We start from the raw sequence: 22,106 nt of genomic DNA, 5'->3' as shown, positions 1-22,106 counted from the left end.
CTGCTCTTTCTGAAGTACCAAAGGAAACCAGAGAGAGAGAGAGAGAGAGAGAGAGAGAGTCAGGCAGGCAGGCAGACAGACAGAGAGGGAGGTGCCAGGTTTGAAAGGGGTGCATGCAGAGGAAACCACAAAGGCAGAGCAGAGAGGTTTTGTTTTCAGTCAGTGGCCAGAGAGTCAGACCAAAACACAGAGAGAGCTGCACCTCCAGCATTGTGCAAAAACTCCCCTCAGACCAGCAAGCTCAGAGCATGATTTCGAGAACGATCTCAAAGGAAAAAGGTTATAAACAGGAAACAAAAACAGTACCGTACAATAATTAATTCTGCCCTGACCCCCAGAACCCAATGGAATTTAACTTTTTGGGATACTACTCTCATTGGTCACACACACACACACAGGCACGCACTCTCTCTTCCCCCTCACCTGTACACTCACATCCTGATATGCAACCCCCCCCCCCCCATGATACAATGATAGTTTCCTTTGAGTCCATTCTGCTCCACTCCTTACTCTGCACGTACATTCATTATGAAGAATACAGCATGTCCTGAATGAATCAAGAAAACTGTCATGTCCCGTGTCACCACAGCTGGTCACATGACCATGGAATGTACCATCAGGGCAGGAAAAGGAGGGGAATGATAAAGATGTTCTGTGCTCACATCATTTCAGTATTTTTAAATAATGTTTTATGACTTATTGAGTGTATATTTATATCTAGGGGACAGATTATGAATAAAAGTGCACTGGCATCTAGGCCTCTCTTGTCTGGTCTGTTGTAATGGAAAGGTGGTCTGAGGTGTGAGGCGGGTGAATTTGATTGAAGCGTCAGTGTGGTTTCAGCGCTGAGAGAGGGAGGAGCTGCAGGTCAGTCTTCCCGTGTAGCTCTTGTTTGTGTAGAGCTGAATGTATAAGGCTGTGAGTGGAAAATAACTGGACCTCCCCTGTCACCACAATAGAGCAGTCTGAAACAGACAAACTCATTTTTCTGGTAGTGAAAGAGAGAGCCGTGTGCAAAAGCCTTCTGAAGCAATAAGCAGCGCAGTGAACTCAGAGCAGGAAGCATATCAGGCAAAGGTATCTGTCCATGTGATCTTTAAGGCCTCCCATTTGTGATTTTAGGGTCATTGTTTAATATTATACTGTCAAAACAAAATACTGTATAGTTGCAAGTCCAGTCTGGGTAAGGGCATTACTCTCTCCTTGTTCTCTAGATTATCGGCCCCTGTGAACACCTGACAGGCTTCTCAGCAGGAAAAGCATGAACATGTGAGAGTCTGTTCATGCTCTGTCCCTGAGTCACTCTGTCTGAACATGTACCCAGTTGTTCTAAAATGAACAGCACAGCATCAGTAACTGAGAACGCAAGAAAGCTGTCGCTGTGCATACAGGAAGTGCTTCGGTTACTGAAGGTACAGGGAGGGCACTGCTAGCAAGAGGCCTAGCTTTCAGAAAGCATATCCAGCTGTTATGAAGCATGCAGGAGAGTACCTATATTCACAGCGATGTTTTTCCTGGCTAAGCAGTGGCAGACACATATGAGTATTTGTGCCAGATCTAGCCCTGGTATGGATGTAAAGACATTATCTTTGTATCAGAAATGTATCCCATTTATCAATGCTGATTGTCTGATATATGAATTTATTTGGCAGTCAGTGTGTTCGCCTAATAACTCCAATAGCACTGCCTGTAGACTGTTTGGCTATGCAAACTTACATACCACTGCAATGGACCTGCGGACACAACAGTTACGTGCGCCAGAGGCTTTTTTGTGCTTTGGACTGATAAAATAAAAGCTCTTTGCCCTCAATGACCAGAGATACATTTAGAGAGAAGTTTTAGAGAGACATGCAATTTGACCAGCGGTGGTCAAACTGTTGTACGCCACTGTGTGTGATGAATATTTTATTGAATGGAAACTGGTTGGGACAGCATTTGACCTTTCATAAACAGTTGTGGAAATAACCACACTTTCCCCAGCTGAAACAATGTCTATTAACCCCAAAATGAATGGATGTACTATTTATTCTTATCACTGACTAGCTCTGAATCACAAAAACTGTACATTGCAAAATATTTGGATTCCATCTAATCAGTGAATCACTGCTGACACATTAACAGCCTGACCTTGTTTTGTAGTCCTAAAATTTCACTCTCCCATCTCTGTGTGACATCACATTACTGGCATTTATCAGGCACTCACGCAATTTTACATGTGCACACCGTTTCATTTTATACAGTTATGGCATGAAGTCATTCAGAATAACATCCTTGCTCAATAATACAGGTCAAAGGGCAGTGTGTCACCTGAGAATCGGGTCCTGTTCCCTAAGCAGTACACTACACTACTGCCCCAAACCCATTCAACAACCCTGAGGACCATTTATCAGATACCGCCAGAGATTGCACAATTTTTACTTTGTGTATTTGAAAAACAGAGGAATCCAAAAACAAGCACAGCTGTAGGCAAATCCTGTACGTGTAATAAAATTTACAGCCACATAGTATGATGTTCACCAATTCTAGCGAGGGAATATTTTGATTATCCTTGTGACGAAGATGGCTTTTACGGAAAGCTTCACTCGCGGTCTCTAAATCTCATATCTGAGTAAACCGTTTCTTTCTCCACTTCCCTCTTGTTCCTCCTCACTTTGGGTTTCTTGGCGGTGAAAGTCAAAGCAGCGTAATTCATTGATTCCTCTTGACACTAAAAGAAAAAGAAATACACACCACATATGACTACACTTCATTCTGATAATAATGTAACCAGGATATTCTCCACAGAAAAGAAATATTTATTTATATATTCATTTATTTATTTATTTATTATTTTTTAGATAATATTTTTACCTGTTTGCTGGCCAAGTCTTCTCCCCTCACTTGGTTGTTTGATGCAGCTCCTGTGTCAGTAAAAGGAAAATGTAAACTGCTGGTGGTTGTCAAAAATGAATTACTCAATTCATGCACTGGTTTTTAAAGTTAAGAACGCTCCTCTTCTTTTTGTACTGTACTTCTTCTTTTTCTTCTTATTATTAATATTACTATTATTGTTACTATTAACAATAATATTCATAGCAGTCGTAGCACTACTGGTAGTAGTATTTCATACAGTCAATTATATTCACCACTGTAGGACCGTAAGTTACTGCGCCAAGGAGGAGTATATCTGAGGAGTGCCTTGATTATATAATCACCAGGGAATCAGGATAGGCTTCAATGGAGATTACATATCACTTAAAGTATTTTAATTTGTTTGCGTGGCAGTTAATTCTGTTCATTTTGCGCTCAATTTTATTGACTTTTGTTTAAGAATATTTTTTCATAATCTTGGGGTCACGCCATAGATATAATGTCTATAATTTGGTTAGTGCCAACTGGTACCAAAAGAAATGTAAAAATAAAATAAAAAACTAAAATACTTAAACCAATATATAACATTGGAATCACTATCAGAATGTCAAGTGTCATAAATTGAAGAGAAGTTTGGCTTGCTTTTACCTGTGATCTGTGTACATAATGTGGACATATCTAAAAGTAGTGAGAAGATACTCATCAGCACCCATGGAGCAACTGTATGTTATATTATTAAACAAATTTTGCTTTAGAGAACTGTACAGGGACTGTATGTGAATATTTCTGCATGCTACTTATGAAATAGCATTTCATGAAGATGACTAAATTGTTGTCAAATTTTGAAAGCCAAATACTTTACAGAAAACACTTTACACATTTTCACAGATTATTATTATTTTTTTGACTGTCCACCCTTTGTGGTGAGTATTTTTACGACCTTGCATGTTTCACACTAGTCTGATTTGAATTAACAGAAGATTTATTGAAAACAAATGTTGTAAATAATAATCATGACATATACCACACATTGATAACTTTGTCTCTTACCTTTGCATTTCTCACAGCTTTCTCTCATTTTCAGAATGAGGACAATATTTAGGATCACACTCAACGTCAAAGCTCCCGCCAAGCAATAAAGAGAAAGATGTTTATTCCCTGACATTTTAAAAGAAAGATTTAGTAAACACCCTGTTTGAAAAACATTAATAAGAGCATAAAAAGACAATGACAGTGTTACCTGTCTAAAAACAAATCTGCATGAGAATAACAATGAGGGATGGAAAACAATTAACAACTTATATATAAAAGATATATATAAAAATTAATGAGCATATGTTAAACAATAACCCAATAATATCAGATGAAGTATGTTCTACTGGTTACAATGACTTAATACAACATGATTTAGAGAAAAAAAAAACATGAAAACAAAATGCATGAACCTTTTAACTGAGACAATGCTTTTATTATGTGATTGATTTTTTTGCTTACCCTCAAAGTCTAGCTTGGTCCCGTTCCCAAACAGGATCTCCCCACAGGTGGCCACAGCACAGTAGTAAGTCCCAGCATCAGAGAGGCTGAGGTTCCTCTTGGGGAAGTTGTAGACACAGCTCTGTGTGGGAGACACAGACCCAGAGCTCCTCTGGCACTCATCACTCCTGGTTCCATGGGTGTAAATGATTCCTGGAGGGGACTCTCCTGAGCCCTGTCTGAACCAGTACACACTGTGTTCTCCTGCACAGGTCTCAGTGTGTACTGAACACTGCAGAGTTACAGAGTCTCCAGAATGCACTGACTCAGACTCGGGCTGGTGCAGTACTACTGTCCTGCTGTGTGACTCTGACCCTGAAGAATTCAGTTCAATAACTAAAATTATAAAAGGATACATGCTTGGATTCGATCATTATTTTAGTATTTCTGTAATTCAAAAGCATATGCAGGGTTTTCTTTTTGTACAAACACTATTTTAAATCTGGTTTTGTCATTTCCAATCTAGCAATTAGCTTAGTAAAGAAAAAATAAAGAAATAAAGAACATGTCTATTTATGTCTTTTGTATCAATGAGTTTTGAAAAATAATAATGCAATTTTAGCCTGTTTCGCTGAACATGCAGTATCTCCAGTAATAACAAATGTTGATATACCTCAATTTCTTAATGCTTAGAGATTTTATGACCCTACAAAAAAAGATCTGCTTAAGATTTTTTTCAAATTTTAAATCACCTTCAAAATCCTGTACAAGAATAAAGATGTATAAGATGTGGACTGAAAGTTCATATTTACCTAGCACCATTAATGTAGTTCCTTCTACAAAGGTGATATCATTGTAGAGCAAAATAGCGCAGTAGTATGTGGCTGAATCCGACGGCTCTACTTGTGACACAGTCAGGTTCGAGCTCCCCTTTGCTGCTTTAGCACTGAGGCGTGTACTGTTTATAAAATCATTGAAATATATAGTATAAGGTTCAGAATTGAATATCTTTAACAATTGCTCAGGCTTCTGTCCAAGAGGCTGCTTAAACCATCTGTACCATTGCACATCATCTTTAGCATAGAAACATGGGAGAGTCACAGTGTCTCCAAGCTGAGCTGTCACCAACACATCAGGCTGAACTATGTTCTTCCCAAGCAGACCATCTGGAAATAAAACAAAAAGCACCTGACAATGGGAACAATACGGGAAAAACATTAATCTCTGTATAAATGTCTCCATACTGTCTTTGAGCAGACTTGTTTTGACTGTTAAGTTAATAATAATTATAGACTTACAAACTTTGCTGAAAAGCACAAGAACAGCACAGAGTGGTGGCATCACTGTATCTGAACTCTCCTCTTCTGGAGACTCTTCTCTGCCTGAGACCCTGCTTGTCCTCTGCGCTGTACAACTCAAACTGTACAGCTAAGAGGAGGACTTGAGGTAATAATTTCTTGTCATTCACTGAACAGTAGGAGGGCACATGTCAGGGGCAGATTTGATTGGCTGTTTAATGATTTGGGTGCACAAGAGCTGCACAAGCATTTACTGATACACACCCTCAGTGCAACAAAAGAACAATGTTGTTATTATTTCCATCCTGCTTAATAAAGGACAAATAATAATAATAATCCAGTTGTAATTTACAGTGCAATAATGTGGAAGTCTTCACATAGTTTTAAATAGGTTACTTTAAGAGTAACTTTAAATTGAAAAAGGCTCCTCAATTCATATTACAGTTCAATATGTGTGCGTGGGTGTATATGTGTGTGGGTTCGTATGTGCATGTGTGTGTATGTGTGTATGTGTGTGTGCGTGGGTGTATATGTGTGTGGGTGCGTGTGTGTGCTTATCTATGTGTGTGTGCGTGGAGGTTTATGTGTCTGTGTGTGTGTGTTTGTGTGGAGTGTGTATGTGTGTGTGTGTCTGAGTGAGTGTGTGTGTGTGTGTGTGTGTGTGTGTGTGTGTGTCTATATGGTTGTGTGTGCGCATGTATGTGTTTGTGCATGGAGGTGTATGTGTCTATGTGTGTGTATTTGTGTGGTGTGTGTGTGTGTGTGTGTGTATGTGAGTACGGTTGAGTGTGTGTGTGTGTGTGTGTGTGTGTTTGTGTGCAGTGTCCATGGTGCTGAATTTCTCTACTGTCCCATTCCAGGAGTAGGAGTCAGTACTGCCCGTAGGTGGATTGGGCCGGGATTCTGCATTCACGTGCATTTTTGGTAATTTTCAAATTCTTTCATCGGAAAACACAAAAAAGTGATCAAAAACAACAAAAAACTGTTGTCTTTACTATGAGAGCCTCCCAAAAGTTTAGAATGATTATGCTATTGATTATGCTAATGAGTTTGGAGGCAGCTCACTGGAATGTTCATACTGTGATGTCACACCTGATCTTACATTGTGATTTTGCACTGCACTGTAACCAGGGTGAGGTGTCCTTAAATAAGTTATTTCATGATTTGTAATTGCACAACTCATAATTCATAACTGAAACATTTTCTCATCATAGAATGAGCAATATACCAGCAATAACTTACATAATGTAGATTGCCCATATCCAAGGTGTCAATGTCTGAGGCTTGAGGTTCTGTCACTGGATGACATCACAATGGTCTCATTTAGGGGACTACCTCTGTTATCTCTCTGGCCTTATCTCAATGAAGGGCCAGTTCAATGCACCTAGTTGCATTTAAAATTAGAATATGTAAGTTTTTAAATAAATAAATGAAATAAATAAATACATTTTTAAAAATCATAAATTAAGCTCTCAAAATCCATGACATGCATGAACAGCAATGAAACTTTTTTCAAAACGGTTTCCTTTAATCTTCTTGCATAACTGCAACCAGCACATTCGTTTAAAAATCTAAGCTGTGCAGGTTGTGGTGCCAGAAAGGGTGATGATGTGCTGTCCCTCCAGCACCCTGGTATTCCAGCAACCTGGGAGAGCTGCAGCACCATGGACAGCACCGGCCTTTCTCACAGGCGGGGGGGGGCAGGTGTGGCTCATTGTAATTAGGCCAGCTGCTCCCCATTACCTAATCTCTGGGCCTCATAAAAGGGCCTTTCTCACAGGTGTAAGGAATCCTTTTTCTGAAAGGTTGTTGTGTTTGAAGGGTTAGTTTGTTGTGGACATTTTGGCCTCTGGATTATTATTCATGACGGTTTCCTTGTTCAGTTATTTTATTTTTTTTAAGTATTTTGTTGTTGTTGTTTTTCAGTTCCTGGACGAATGAAAGTAAGTCAATTTTTTATTTTATTTTGTCTTTTCATCATGTGATACAGTGGCCACCCCAGCACTGCCTCACAAAGTCTATTAGCGTAAAAGACGCATTAAGAAGGGTATTGGGCTACCAATTCATGTCCTGAATGAAATCAAAATGTTTACAATTGTGATATGATTAAACATCCTACTGTACAAACATGGTGAAAATTAGAAAAATGGGCAACGAAAGACCATGATTAGAAAGCTTTCAAACCGTTTATGAAAGATTTCTGACAGCCATTTGAACTGAGTTCTCAATGTATTCTTCAAAAAGAAAAGGTGTGTAATCACTGATTATCTCAAGAGAGCACACATAGTTCTGCTCTTTCTGATGTACCACAGGGAGAGAGAGAGAGAGAGAGAGGGTCAGGCAGACAGAGGGAGGGAGGTGCCAGGTTTGAAAGGGATGCAAGCAGAGGAAACCACAAACGGAGAGCAGAGAGGTTTTGCTTTCAGTCAGTGGCCAGAGAGCCAGACCAAAACACAGAGAGCTGCACCTCCAGCATTGTGCAAAAACTTCCCTCAGTCCAGCAAGCAGGTCTCAGAGTGTAATCTCCAACATGATCTCAAAGGAAAAGGGTTACAAACAGGAAACGAAAACAGTACCGGACAATAATTAATACTGCTCTGCCCCCCAGTCCTCAATGGAACTTAACTTTCTGGGATACTACTCTCTTTGGTCACACGCACGCACGCATGCACACACACACACACAGGCACGCACTCTCTCTTCCCCCTCCCCTGTACACTCACATCCTGATAGCGAACCCCCCCGTGATACAAGGATAGTTTCCTGTGAGTCCATTTTGCTCCACACCTTACTCAGCACGTACATTCATTACGAAGAATACTGCATGTCCTGAATGAGTCAAGAAAACTGTCATGTCCCGTGTCACCACAGCTGGTCACATGACCATGGAATGTACCATCAGGGCAGGAAAAGGAGGGGAATGATAAAGATGTTCACATTTCAGTATTTTTAAATGATGTTTTATGAGTTATTGAGTGTCTATTTAAATCTTTGGGACAGATTATAAATAAAAGTGCACTGTTTTCTATGCCTCTCTTGTCTGGTCTGTTGTAATGGAAAGGTGGTCTGAGGTGTGAAGTTTATCGGAGCGTCAGTGTGGTTTCAGCGCTGAGAGAGGGAGGTGTGAATACAGCTCTGTGCAGCAGGTCAGTCTTCCTGTGCAGCTCTGGTCTGTGTAGAGCTGAATGTATAAGGCTGTGAGTGGAAAATAACTGGACCTCCCCTGTCACCACAACAGAGCAGACTGAAACAGACAAACTCATTTTGCTGGTATTGAAAGAGAGCTGTGTGCAAAAGCTTTCAGAAACAACAAGCAGCACAGTGACCTAAGAGCAGGAAGCATATCAGCCGAAGCCTCTCTCCATGTGACATTGAGTGCCTGCATTTTATTCTTTTACCCTTATACAAGAGAGTTTCTGTCCCAAGAGCATTCTGACAGCCATAAAAATGTATTTATTTTATAGAAATGTTCTGAGAGTTCGTCTCTTAAGATACACAAGCAGAATAACTGTGACCCTACCATCCCCACCGCCATACTACCTGCAGCCCGTTCGGTTTTTTGACTATTTGACAAATGTTACCTTCTACGTCGCGTGTGTTATTTTTTTCCCCCGCTGTACTGCTGCAGGAGAGCCATTCATCATTCCATTCGCTGTCCCCACTGTCAATCATCCTTAACCTGGTCCCGCCTCCACCAGTCACATCCCTCCTCTGGAAGATAAAAGCTGCGTGGCTGCTGCTGCTCGTCGTCTCTCTGTTATTGATCTCTGTTCGTTTTCGATGTGTGGTTGTGTATGTGTGGTAGAGATTTGAGACCTGTGAGTGTGCGTGTAAACGTTTCCCCTGCTTGTGTATGTGTGATTGTCTGTGTGTGGTTCAGGCCCTGGGGCAGGTAAGACAGAGGCCTCTATACACCGGTGCTACACGCAGGAGGAAACTTGTACAGACACATTAGAAAAGGGGTGGTTGCCAGCTGTGTATTTTTGTTTGTAAGAGTAGCTAGATAGTCTTGTGTTTTGCTTAGTTAGTCAGATTATCTTTTGTTCTAGCGCTGTTTGGTTTTGTTTTTCATTTCTTTGGTTACATTCACGTCCCTTGGCCTTGTGACAGAGTTGTGTCTTGTTTTGTGTTAACTTGTACAAATGTAAATATCACTTCACTTGCACTCTTATAATAATAACACCTTTAATAGCACCTGCAACTTTGTCTGCCCTGAGTATTTATACTAAACGTGCACAACACCTTTTCACCCGGACACTTTATTTCAATATATATGTTATGTACTCCCTCCTACCCCTAGACACCTTGAGAGACAAACATTATAATGTGAATCGTGGTCACAAAACACAGGCATCTCTGAAATGCTACACAGCAGCTGAGTACATGTTCACCGCTCTTCCTCAGAGAACGGGTGCATTCCCAGCTCCTGACACCAGGGGGCGGGTGAGAGCATGGACATCAAGCCACAATACTTCCATTCTTGAGGGATCTATAATCAGACTTGTGTGGACTTCCATTACAAATGCAGTTAACTGCTTGTGTGGATGTACTGTACGTACCGTATATAGATCTGTTTGGTTTATGTTCCCTGGATTCAACACCAGTAACTCTGTTTTCGTTTTTATTATTTTAATGATTATTAAATTATGCAAATGGTGTAATGCCTGTTTTGTAGATATAATTCTCAGGATGGAAACTTCATGGTACTGTACCTAGTGACTGACCAGGGTGTCATTCTGATGTCTATCTCTAAACATCCTTTAGAGATAGACTGCCTGCATGCAGTCGAGAATACCTATTTACCACAGAATAATTATTAAACACATGTGAAATTATTAAACTTAAATCATTTAGTCAAATTGTTCATTGTCTGAAATAAGCTGAAAAATTATGACGATGATGATGATGATGAGGATGTTAACACTGTGGATTATGTCCTGACTAGAAAAGTGATCAGGATATTTGTGAATCTATGTAATGGTGGGAGGGCCTGGGCTACAATACTCCCTGACACAGGTTCCTACTTTCCCAGTGAGAATTTTTTAGCTCTTTTGAAACTGAAATAGCACTGGCACTGTTCGCAGGGCAGTCCACTCTCACAACCAAACGTGATACAGACCCATGAACCCACCAAAGAGAAAAGTGCATCATGCCCACATTATGCTAGTTTTTTTTTTTTGTTTTTTTTTCTTGTACGCATTACACTTGACTCTCTAATGCCTGGATGTTCAGTGCAAAATCTACCATCAAAGACTAACGAGCACTATGAAGCTAAAGCAGCTTTAATTAGCTCCAAGCAACTAGTGTTAGCGTTCCAAATACTACGGCATGTCCTAACTTTGAGTTGAGGCTCGACAAAAAGCAACTCGAAAACTGATCAGACATTTAACGCTTGGACCTTTCCATGTACAATGTGATGCGTACAAGAAAGTCTGCAGATTTAAAAAAACGAATAATAAAATCCTAAAATAGTGTGAAACTGACAGATTATTCTGTTTGGCACAAATGTATCTATGCCACCAGGTCACAATACTGGGCAGAACAGACAGACCTCAGACTGAATGGTAACCAGGCCCTCGTCAGGCCTATTTTAAAGGCACAGCCTGCTATACATGTAGAATTAGCCCTTAGTGGAAATGAATAACCATCAATGAGACACACTCTGCATGAATATGTGATAGGAGGTTGAGTATGAGCTTTTGCTCTTACTGATCAGTACAAGTTTTTTCCAATTCCGAAAATATTGGCTGCACCACACTACGATACATTTCTGTTGTAAAAACAGGAATTGGCGATAACAGTGCTAAGATTCCGTTACTGTGTCTCACCTGTACGTTTGAAGCTACTGTTTGCAAACCATTAGCTCTCCGTGCCAAAGTTCGGTTCATGAACATTCTGTACTGCAATATATTTTCATTTGTATCTTCAACTTATGATCTTAATGTATGCATATGATGTGTATTCGCATGTTTTTTCCAAAGTGCGTGTTTTCTCTAAGAATAAATTTGATTCCTCAAACAGCCCAAAATAAGACATCTTCACGAAGAGCCAGCCGATACCGTAGACTGAGAGAAATGTTGCTTGTATTTACAGGTTCTGACTAAAGTTGACAATATCCTTTCCGCTATAACTGTCTGTGTTCAAAAAGTTCAGAGTACTGGATCAAGAACATAATCATAACCATGCATTTCAAATGACTGGAATTAAGTTTAATTGCATTCCATTGTTTGAGTAACATCAGCTGTCTCAGGCTGTTCTGCCAACTTTATCAGAACAGCACATTAGGATTAATACACCTGGTGAATTTGTGAACAGATATTGTTCTCTGGAAAAAAAATTTGAATAACAAGAGAAAGGAGAAAAAGAATACCCAGAAGGAGATATTAAAATGCACATGACACACATGCTGATATAATGATATGAATCCCGTATTAGCATTATTATTTATGCCTTTTTGCAATAGATGAGGACAAATATGGGCAACATGCAACAGAGAACTCCAGTCCTTATGATCGAGAGCCAGACAAGCGTGGATAATTCACCTCCTGAAATATAAATATTTGTTTAGGATTTTGAGAATGACATTGATGTTGCAACAATCAAAATTATGTTAAAATCTAAATATTTTCCTTATTAATTAAATAACAAATGTGAATTAATACTAACTGTGATATTAAATCATACATAAATTTAAATGAGCTTACCCTTAATGTCCAGCTTGGTCCCGTTCCCAAACAGGATCTCCCCACAGGTGGCCACAGCACAGTAGTAAGTCCCAGCATCAGAGGGGCTGAGGTTCCTCTTGGGGAAGTTGTAGACACAGCTCTGTGTGGGAGACACAGCCCCAGAGCTCCTCTGGCACTCATCACTCCTGGTTCCATGGGTGTAAATGATTCCTGGAGGGGACTCTCCTGAGCCCTGTCTGAACCAGTACACACTGTGTTCTCCTGCACAGGTCTCAGTGCGTACTGTACACTGCAGAGTTACAGAGTCTCCAGAATGCACTGACTCAGACTCGGGCTGCTGCAGTACTACTGTCCTGCCGTGTGACTCTGACCCTGAAGAATTCAGTTCAATAATTAAAATTATAACAGGATACATGCTTGGATTCGATCATTATTTTAGTATTTCTGTAATTCAAAAGCATATGCAAGGTTTTCTTTTTGTACAAACACTATTTTAAATCTGCTTTTGTCATTTCCAAACTAGCAATTAGCTTAGTAAAGAAAAAAAAAAGAAATAAAGAAAATGTCTATATGTCTTGTGTATCAATGAGTTTAGAAAAATAATAATGCAATTTTAGCCTGTTTCGCTGAACATACAGTATCTCCAGTAATAACAAATGTTGATATACCTCAATTTCTTAATGCTTAGAGATTTTGTGACCCTACAAAAAAAGATCTGCTTTTTAAGATTTTTTCAAATTTTAAATCACCTTCAAAATCCTGTACAAGACAAAAGATGTATAAGACGTGGACTGAAGGTTAATATTTACCTAGCACCATCAATGTAGTTCCTTCTACAAAGGTGATATCATTGTAGAGCAAAATAGCGCAGTAGTATGTGGCTGAATCCGACGGCTCTACTTTTGACACAGTCAGGTTCGAGGTCCCCTTTGCTGCTTTAGCACTGAGGCGCGCACTGTTTATAAACTCATTGAAATATATAGTATAAGGGGCAGAATTGAATATCTTTAACAATTGCTCAGGCTTCTGTCCAAAAGGCTGCTTAAGCCATCTGTACCATTGCACATCATCTTTAGCATAGAAACATGAGAGAGTCACACTGTCTCCAAGCTGAGCTGTCACCAGCACATCAGGCTGAACTATGTTCTTCCCAAGCAGACCATCTGGGAATAAAACAGAAAGCACCTACAACTGACAATGGGAATAATAAGGGAAAAACATTAATCTCTGTATAAAAGTCTCCACACTGTCCTTGAGCAGACTTGTTTTGACTGATAAGTTAATAATAATTACACACTTACAGAATTTGCTGAAAAGCACAAGAACAGCACAGAGTGGTGGCATCACTGTATCTGAACTCTCCTCTTCTGGAGACTCTCTTCTGCCTGAGACCCTGTTTGTCCTCTGCACTGTAAAACTCAAACTGTACAGATAAGAGGAGGACTTGAGGTAATTTCTTGTCATTCACTGAACAGTAGGAGGGCACATGTCAGGGGCTGATTTGATTGGCTGTTTAATGATTTGGGTGTACAAGAGCTGCACAAGCATCTGCTGATAAACACCCTCTGTGCAAAAAAAGAACAGTGATGTCTTTATTTCCATCCTGCTTAATATAGGTCAAATAATAATCCAGTTGTTATTTACAGTGCAATAATGTGGAAGTCTTCACAATGTTTTAACTGGCTTACTTTAAGAGTAACTTTAGATTGAAAAAAGGCACCTCAATTCGTACTACAGTTTAATATGTCTGTGTGTGTGTGCGTGGGTGTATATGTGTGTGGGTGCGTGTGTGCACGTGTGTGTATGTGTGTGTGCGCGGGTGTATGTGTGTGTGCGTCAAATATGTGTGTATGCGTGTGTGTGTGTATGTGTGTGTGTGTGTGTGTGTGTTTGTGTGCAGTGTCCATGGTGCTGAATTTCTCTGCTGTCCCATTCCAGGAGTAGGAGGCAGTGCTGCCCGTAAGTGCATTGGGCCGGGATTCTGCATTCACATGCATTTTTGATATTTTTCAACTTCTATCATCTGAAAACATAAAAAAGTGATCAAAAACAACAACAAAAAAAAGATCTGTTGTCTTTACTATGAGAGCCTCACAAAAGTTTAGAATGACTAATTTTGCTAATGAGTTCAGAACATTGGGCAGCTCCCTGGAATGTTCACACTGTGATGTCACACCTGATCTTACATTGTGATTTTGAGTTCTCTTTAAATATGTTTTTTCATGATTTGTCATTGCACAACGCATGATTCGTAACTGAAACATTTTCTCATAATAGAATGAGGAATGTACCAGCAATAACTTAGATGATGTAGATTGTCCATATCCAGGGTGTCAATGTCTGAGGCCTGAGGTTCTGTCACTGGATGACATCACAATGGCCTCATTAAGGGGACTACCTCTGTTATCTCTCCTGGCCTTGTCTCAATGAAGGGCCAGTTCAATGCACCTAGTTTTTAAATGTAAGTTTTTAAATAAATAAATGAAATAAATACATACATTTTTAAAAATCATAAATTAAGCTCTCAAAATCCATGACTGCATGAACAGCAATGAAAGTTTTTCAAAACAGGCTCCTTTAATCTTCTTGCATAACTACAATCAGCACTTTCATTTAAAAATCTAAGCTGTGCAGGTTTTGGTGCCCGGAAGGGTGATGGTGTTCTGTCCCTGCAGCACCCAGGTATCCAAGCAACCTGGGAGAGCTGAAGGACCATGGACAGCACAGGTCCTTCTCACAGGCAGGGGTATTGGGCTCCCAATTCATGTCCTGAATGAAATCAAAATGTTTACAATGGTGACATTTTTAAACACCCTACTGTACGATCATGGTGGTTTGGGTATTTTGAAAGTAGGCAATGTGGTTCAATCAAGACCACGATTACAAAGCTTTCAAACTGTTTGTTAAAGATTTCTGACAGCCATTTGAGCTGAGTTCTTGAAGTGTATTATTCTTCAAAAAGAAATGGTGTGTAATCACTGATTATCTTAAAAAGAGCACATGTAGTTCTGACCCCACTGAAATGAGAGAAAGACACCTGGTAACATATGAAAAGGGTGCATGTAGAGGCCTAAGGAAAGGCAATGCATGTTTTTGACTTTATTTTGCTTCCTCACCATTTGATTGCCACCCCCAGCAAGGCATCACAAGGACTATAAGGGTAAAGGAATTATTAAGAAGAGTCTTTGGAAACTAATCTGGGATGAAATCGAAATGTTTACATTTGGAGAATGTTTAAACTCCTATTACATGTCAAAGGTTGGTTTGAGCTCAGTGAAAGGTAATATAATGGCCAACAAAGGGCCATGATTAGTAATCCTCAAACTACTTGCAACAGATGTGTGGCAGCTCTTTGATCTAAGAAAAATGTGTTATTCTTCATAAATACACTGCATGTAATCACTGATTATCTCAAGAGAGCACACATAGTTCTGCTCTTTCTGAAGTACCACAGGAAATCAGAGAGAGAGAGAGAGAGAGAGAGAGAGAGAGAGTCAGGCAGACAGAGAGGGAGGTGCCAGGTTTGAAAGAGGTGCATGCAGAGGAAACCACAAAGGCAGAGCACAGGGGTTTTGTTTTGAGTCAGTGGCCAGAGAGTCACACTGAGCCACAGAGAGAGCTGCGCCTCCAGCATTGTGCAAAAACCCCCTCAGACCAGCAAGCAGGTCTCAGAGCGTGATCTCTAGCATGATGTTAAAGGAAAAAGGTTATAAACAGGAAACAAAAACAGTTCCGGACAATAATTATTACTGCCCTGACCCCCAGTACCCAATGGAATTTAACTTTTTGCGATACTACTCTCTTTGGTCACACACACACACTCAAAGGCACGCACTCTCTCTTCCCCCTCACCTATACACTCACATCCTGATAGTCAACCCCCCCCCATGATACAAGGATAGTTTCCTCTGAGTCCATTCTACTCCACACCTTACTCAGCACGTACCATCATTATGAAGAATACTGCATGTCCTGAATAAGTCAAGAAAACTGTCACGTCCCGTGTCGCCACAGCTGGTCACATGACCATGGAATGTACCATCAGGGCACGAAAAGGAGGGGAATGATAAAGATTTTCACATCATTTCAGTATTTTTAAATGATGTTTTATGACTTATTGAGTGTATATTTAAATCTTGGGGACAGATTATAAATAAAAGTGCACTGTTTTCTATGCCTCTCTTGTCTGGTCTGTTGTAATGGAAAGGTGGTCTGAGGTGTGAGGCGGGTGAATTTGATTGATGCCTCAGTGTGGTTTCTGCGCTGAGAGAGGGAGGAGGTGCAGGTCAGTCTTCCTGTGGAGCTCTGGTGTGTGTAGAGCTGAATGTATAAGGCTGTGAGTGGAAAATAACTGGACCTCCGCTGTCACCACAATAGAGCAGTCTGAAACAGACAAACACATTTTTCTGCTAGTGAAAAAGAGAGCCGTGTGCAAAAGCTTTCAGAAACAATAAGCAGCGCAGTGAACTCAGAGCAGGAAACATATCAGCCGATGGTATTTGTCCATGTGACCTTTAAGGCCTCCATTTTGTGATTTTAGGGTCATTGTTTAATATTATGCTGTCAAAACTAAATACTTTATAGTTGCAAGTCCAGTCAGGGTAAGGGCATTATTCTCTCCTTGTTCTCTAGATTATCGGCCCCTGTGAACACCTGACAGGCTTCTCAGCAGGAAGAGCATGAACATGTGGGAGTCTGTTCATGCTCTGTCCCTGAGTCACTCTGTCTGAATATGTACCCAGTTGTTCTAAAATGAACAGCACAGAATCAGTAACTGAGAACGCAAGAAAGCTGTCGCTGTGCATACAGGAAGTGCTTCGGTTACTGAAGGTGCAGGGAGGGCACTGCTAGCAAGAGGCCTAGCCTTCAGAAAGCATATCCAGCTGTTATAAAGCATGCAGGTGAGTACCTATATTCACAGCAATGTTTTTCCTGGCTAAGCAGTGGCAGACACGTATGAGTAGTTGTGCCAGATCCAGCCCTGGTATGGATGTGCAGACAAATTATCTTTGTATTAGAAATGTATCCCATTTAATGATGCTGATTGTCTGATATATGAATTTATTCGGCAGCCAGTGCGTTCGCCTAATGACTCCAATAGCACTGCCTGTAGACTGTTTGGGTATGCAAACTTACATACCACTGCAATGGACCTGCGGACACTACAGTTACGTGCGCCTGAGGCTTTTTTGGCACAAAGTGCTTTGGACTGATAAAATAAAAGCTCTTTGCCCACAATGACCAGAGATACATTTAGAGAGAAGTTTTAGAGAGACATGCAATTTGATCAGCGGTGGCCAAACTGTTGCACCCCCTGTGTGTGATGAATATTTTATTGAATGGAAACTGGTTGGGATAGCATTTGACCTTTCATAAACAGTTGTGGAACTAACCCCACTTTCTCCAGCTGAAACTATGTCTATGAACCCCGAAATGAATGGATCTACTATTTATTCTTATCACTGACTAGCTCTGAATCACAAAAACTGTACATTGCAAAACATTTTGATTCCGCCTAATCAGTGAATCACTGCTGACACATTAACAGTCTGACCTTGTTTTGTAGTCCTAATATTTAACTCTCCCATCTCTGTGTGACATCACATTACTGGCATTTAGCAGGCACTCACGCAATTTTACATGTGCACACCGTTTCATTTTATACAGTTATGGCATGAAGTCATTCAGGATAACATCCTTGCTCAATAATACAGGTCAAAGGGCATTGTGTCACCTGAGAATTGGGTCCTGTTCCCTAAGCAGTACACTACACTACTGCCCCAAACACATTCAACAACACTGAGGACCATTTATCAGATACCGCCAGAGAGTGCACAATTTTTACTTTGTGTATTTGAAAAACAGAGGAATCTAAGAACAAGCACAGCTGCAGGTAAATCCTATAAGTGTAATAAAATTTACAGCCACATAGTATGATGTTCAACAATTCTAGCGAGGGAATATTTTGATTATCCTTGTGACGAAGATAGCTTTTACGGAAAGCTTCACTCGCGGTCTCTAAATCTCATATCTGAGTAAACCGTTTCTTTCTCCACTTCCCTCTTGTTCCTCCTCACTTTGGGTTTCTTGGTGGTGAAAGTCAAAGCAGCGTAATTCATTGATTCCTCTTGACTCTAAAAGAAAAAGAAATACACACCACATATGACTACACTTCATTCTGATAATAATGTAAACAGGATATTCTCCACAGAGAAATATTTATTTATATATTCATTTATTTATTTATTTATTATTTTTTAGATAATATTTTTACCTGTTTGCTGGCCAAGTCTTCTCCCCTCACTTGGTTGTTTGATGCAGCTCCTGTGTCAGTAAAAGGAAAATGTAAACTGCTGGTGGTGGTCAAAAACGAATTACTCAATTCATGCACTGGTTTTTAAAGTTAAGAAAGCCTCTCTTCTTTTTGTACTGTACTTCTTCTTTTTCTTATTATTAATATTACTATTACTATTATTGTTACTATTAACAATAATATTCATAGCAGTCGTAGCACTTCTGGTAGTAGTATTTCATATAGTCAATTATATTCACCACTGTAGGACCGTAAGTTGCTGCTCCAAGGAGGAGTATATCTGAGGAGTGCATTGATTATATAATCACCAGGGAATCAGGATAGGCTTCAATGGAGATTACATATCACTTGAAAAGTATTTTAATTTGTTTGGATGGCAGTTAATTCTGCTCATTCTGCACTCAATTTTATTGACTTTTGTTTAAGAATATTTTTTCATAATCTTGGGGTCACGCCATAGCTATAATGTCTATAATTTGGTTAGTGCCAACTGGTACCAAAAAAAATGTAAAAATAAAATAAAAAACTGAAATACTTGAACCAATATATAACATTGGAATCACTATCAGAATGTCAAGTGTCATAAATTGAAGAGACGTTTGGCTTGCTTTTACCTGTGATCTGTGTACATGATGTGCACATATCTAAAAGTAGTGAGAAGACGGTCATCAGCACCCATGGAGCAACTGTATGGTATATTATTAAACTGATTTTGCTTTAGAGAACTGTACACGGACTGTATGTGAATATTTCTGCATGCTACTTATGAAATAGCCTTTCATGAAGATGACAAAATTGTTGTCAAATATTGAAAGCCAACTACTTTACAGAAAACACTACATATTTTCACAGATTATTTTTATTTTTTTTGACTCTGCGCCCTTTAAGGTACTGTGTATTTTTACGATCTTGCATGTTTCATACTAGTCTGATTTGAATTAACAGAAGATTTATTGAAAAAAAATGTTGTAAATAATAATCATGACATATTCCACACATTAATAACTTTGACTCTTACCTTTGCATTTCTCACAGCCTTTTCTCATTTTCAGAATGAGGACAATATTTAGGATCACACTCAACGTCAAAGCTCCCGCCAAGCAATAAACAGAAAGATGTTCATTCCCTGACATTTTAAAAGAAAGATTTAGTAAACACCCTGCTTGAAAAATATGAATAAGAGCATAGAAAGACATTGACAGTGTTACTTGTCTAAAAACGAATCTGCGTCAGAATAACAATGAGGCATGGAAAACAATTAACAACTCACATTAAAAATATATATATATATAAAAATTAATGAGCATATGTTAAACAATAACCCAATAATATCAGATGAAGTATGTTCTACTGGTTACATTGACTTAATACAACATGATTTAGAAAAAAAATATATGATAAAAAAATGCATGAACCTTTTAAAAACTGAGACAATGCTTTTATTATGTGATTGATTTTTTTACTTACGCTCAAAGTCCAGCTTGGTCCCGTTCCCAAACAGGATCTCCCCACAGGTGGCCACAGCACAGTAGTAAGTCCCAGCATCAGAGGGGCTGAGGTTCCTCTTGGGGAAGTTGTAGACACAGCTCTGTGTGGGAGACACAGCCCCAGAGCTCCTCTGGCACTCATCACTCCTGGTTCCATGGGTGGAAATGATTCCTGGAGGGGACTCTCCTGAGCCCTGTCTGAACCAGTACACACTGTGTTCTCCTGCACAGGTCTCAGTGTGTACTGTACACTGCAGAGCCGCAGAGTGTCCTGGCTGCACTGACTCAGACTCGGGCTGCTGCAGTACTACTGTCCTTCTGAGTGACTCTGACCCTGAGGAATTAAGTTCAATAATTAAAATTATAACAGTATACAAGCTTGGATTCGATCATAATTTTAGTATTTCTGTAATTCAAAAGCATATGCAGGGTTTTCTTTTTGTACAAACACTATTTTAAATCTGGTTTTGTCATCTCCAAACTACCAATTAGCTTAGTAAAGAAAAAAATAAAAAAATAAAGAAAATGTCTAATTATGTCCTTTGTCTCAATGAGTTTAGAAAATGTTAATGCGCCTCAATTTCTTGATGCTTACCCAAAGCATGAGTACACAAAGCAGAGCTTTAGTGACCCTACAAAAAAAAGATCTGCTTTCTTAAGATTTTTTCAAATTTTAAATCACCTTCAACATCCTGTACAAGAATAAAGAAGTATAAGACGTGGACTGAAGGTTCATATTTACCCAGGACCATTAATGTAGTTCCTTCTCCAAAGCTGATATCATTGTAGAGCACAGTAGCGCAGTAGTATGTGGCTGAATCCGACGGCTCTACTTGTGACACAGTCAGGTTTGAGCTCCCCTTTGCTGTTTTAGCACTGAGGCGCGTGCTGTTTATAAAATCATTGAAATCTATAGTATAAGGTTCAGAATTGAATATCTTTAACAATTGCTCAGGCTTCTGTCCAAAAGGCTGCTTAAGCCATCTGTACCATTGCACATCATCTTTAGCATGGAAACATCGGAGAGTCACAGTGTCTCCAAGCTGAGCTGTCACCAGCACATCAGGCTGAACTATGTTCTTCCCAAGCAGACCATCTGGAAATAAAACAGAAAGCATCTTCAACTGACAATGGGGACAATAAAGGAAAAAATAAATCATTAATTTCTGTATAAAAGCCTCCATAGAGTCCATGAGTAGAGTTATTTTGGGTGACAAGAAAAAAACAGTTTTATACTTACACACTTTGCTGAAAAGCACAAGAATGGCACAGAGTGGTGCCATCGCTGTATCTGAACTCTCCTCGTCTGGGGACTCTCCTCTGCCTGAGACCCTGTTTGTCCTCTGCAGTGTAAAACTCAAACTATACAGATAAGAGGAGGACTTGAGGTAATAATTTCCAGCGATTCACTGAACAGTAGGAGGGCACATTTCAGGGGCAGATTTGATTGGCTGTTTAATGAGGCAAATTATTGGGTGCACAAGAGTGGTGCAAGCATACGCTGATAAACACCCTCAGTGCAAAAAAAGAATTTTGTCATTAATAATGACAACAGTTGTCATTATTTCCATCCTGCTTAATAAAGGTCAAATAATAATCCAGTTGTTATTTACAGTGCAATAATGTGGAAGTCTTCATAAAGTTTGAAATAGCTTACTTTAAGAATAACTTTAGTTTGAAAAGGCCACCTCAATTCGTACTACAGATTAATATGTCTGTGTGTGTGTGTGTGTGTGTGTGTGTGCGTGCGTAGGTGTATATGTGTGTGGGTGCGTGTGTGTGTATCTGTGTATGTGTGTCTGTGCGTGTAGGTGTATATGTGTGTGCGTGCGTGTGTGTGCGCACGCATGTATGTGTGTGCGCATGGAGGTGTATGTGTCGGTGTGTGTGTATATGTGTGGTGTGTGTGTATGTGTGTGTGTGTTTGTGTGTGGTGTATGTGTGCGTGGTTGTATATGTGTGTGGTAGCGTGTGTGCGTGTGTGCGTGTGTGCGTGTGT

General features: G+C 39.7%; 2 protein-coding genes and 1 long non-coding RNA gene across 5 annotated transcripts in view; all 3 read right to left on the bottom strand.

Annotated features, from left to right (window-relative positions):
- LOC118222479 (immunoglobulin superfamily member 3-like) overlaps nt 1-22,106 on the bottom strand; it is a 125,812-nt gene that overhangs the window by 6,317 nt on the left and 97,389 nt on the right. The window lies entirely within an intron of this gene.
- Nucleotides 13,310-13,647, bottom strand: LOC118223826. The gene is made up of 2 exons (XR_004764502.1): nt 13,609-13,647; nt 13,310-13,470 (listed from the first exon to the last, which is right to left on the bottom strand). It is a non-coding gene; the product is annotated as an uncharacterized LOC118223826 (long non-coding RNA).
- On the bottom strand, nt 17,742-21,477 carry LOC118223782 (immunoglobulin superfamily member 3-like). Of its 3 annotated transcripts, XM_035410766.1 has the most exons (7): nt 21,348-21,477; nt 20,850-21,203; nt 20,088-20,441; nt 19,639-19,746; nt 19,235-19,264; nt 18,582-18,631; nt 17,742-18,441 (listed from the first exon to the last, which is right to left on the bottom strand). In XM_035410766.1, exons 1-7 carry the CDS (start codon nt 21,388-21,390, stop codon nt 18,313-18,315), a joined length of 1,068 nt encoding a protein of 355 aa, XP_035266657.1. In that variant the 5' UTR covers nt 21,391-21,477; the 3' UTR covers nt 17,742-18,312. The 3 variants fall into 3 exon arrangements, with proteins under 3 accessions (XP_035266657.1, XP_035266658.1, XP_035266659.1); XM_035410767.1 differs by lacking the exon at nt 19,235-19,264; XM_035410768.1 differs by lacking the exons at nt 19,235-19,264; nt 19,639-19,746.

Source organism: Anguilla anguilla, chromosome 3 (genome assembly GCF_013347855.1).
Source record: "Anguilla anguilla isolate fAngAng1 chromosome 3, fAngAng1.pri, whole genome shotgun sequence".
In the NCBI taxonomy this organism is placed as follows: Eukaryota; Metazoa; Chordata; class Actinopteri; order Anguilliformes; family Anguillidae; genus Anguilla; species Anguilla anguilla.
Note: the sequence above shows the minus strand (reverse complement) of the source record. Positions and strands in the feature narration are given on the sequence as shown.

Coding starts and splice junctions, on each gene's coding strand:
- LOC118223782 (XM_035410766.1), bottom strand. CDS start 21,390: ATGGCACCACTCTGTGCCATTCTTGTGCTTTTCAGCAAAGTGT. Junction 21,204..21,347: donor TGTGCTTTTCAGCAAAGTGT/GTAAGTATAAAA, acceptor TTTTATTTCCAG/ATGGTCTGCTTGGGAAGAAC. Junction 18,442..18,581: donor AAGACTTGGCCAGCAAACAG/GTAAAAATATTA, acceptor TTTTTCTTTTAG/AGTCAAGAGGAATCAATGAA.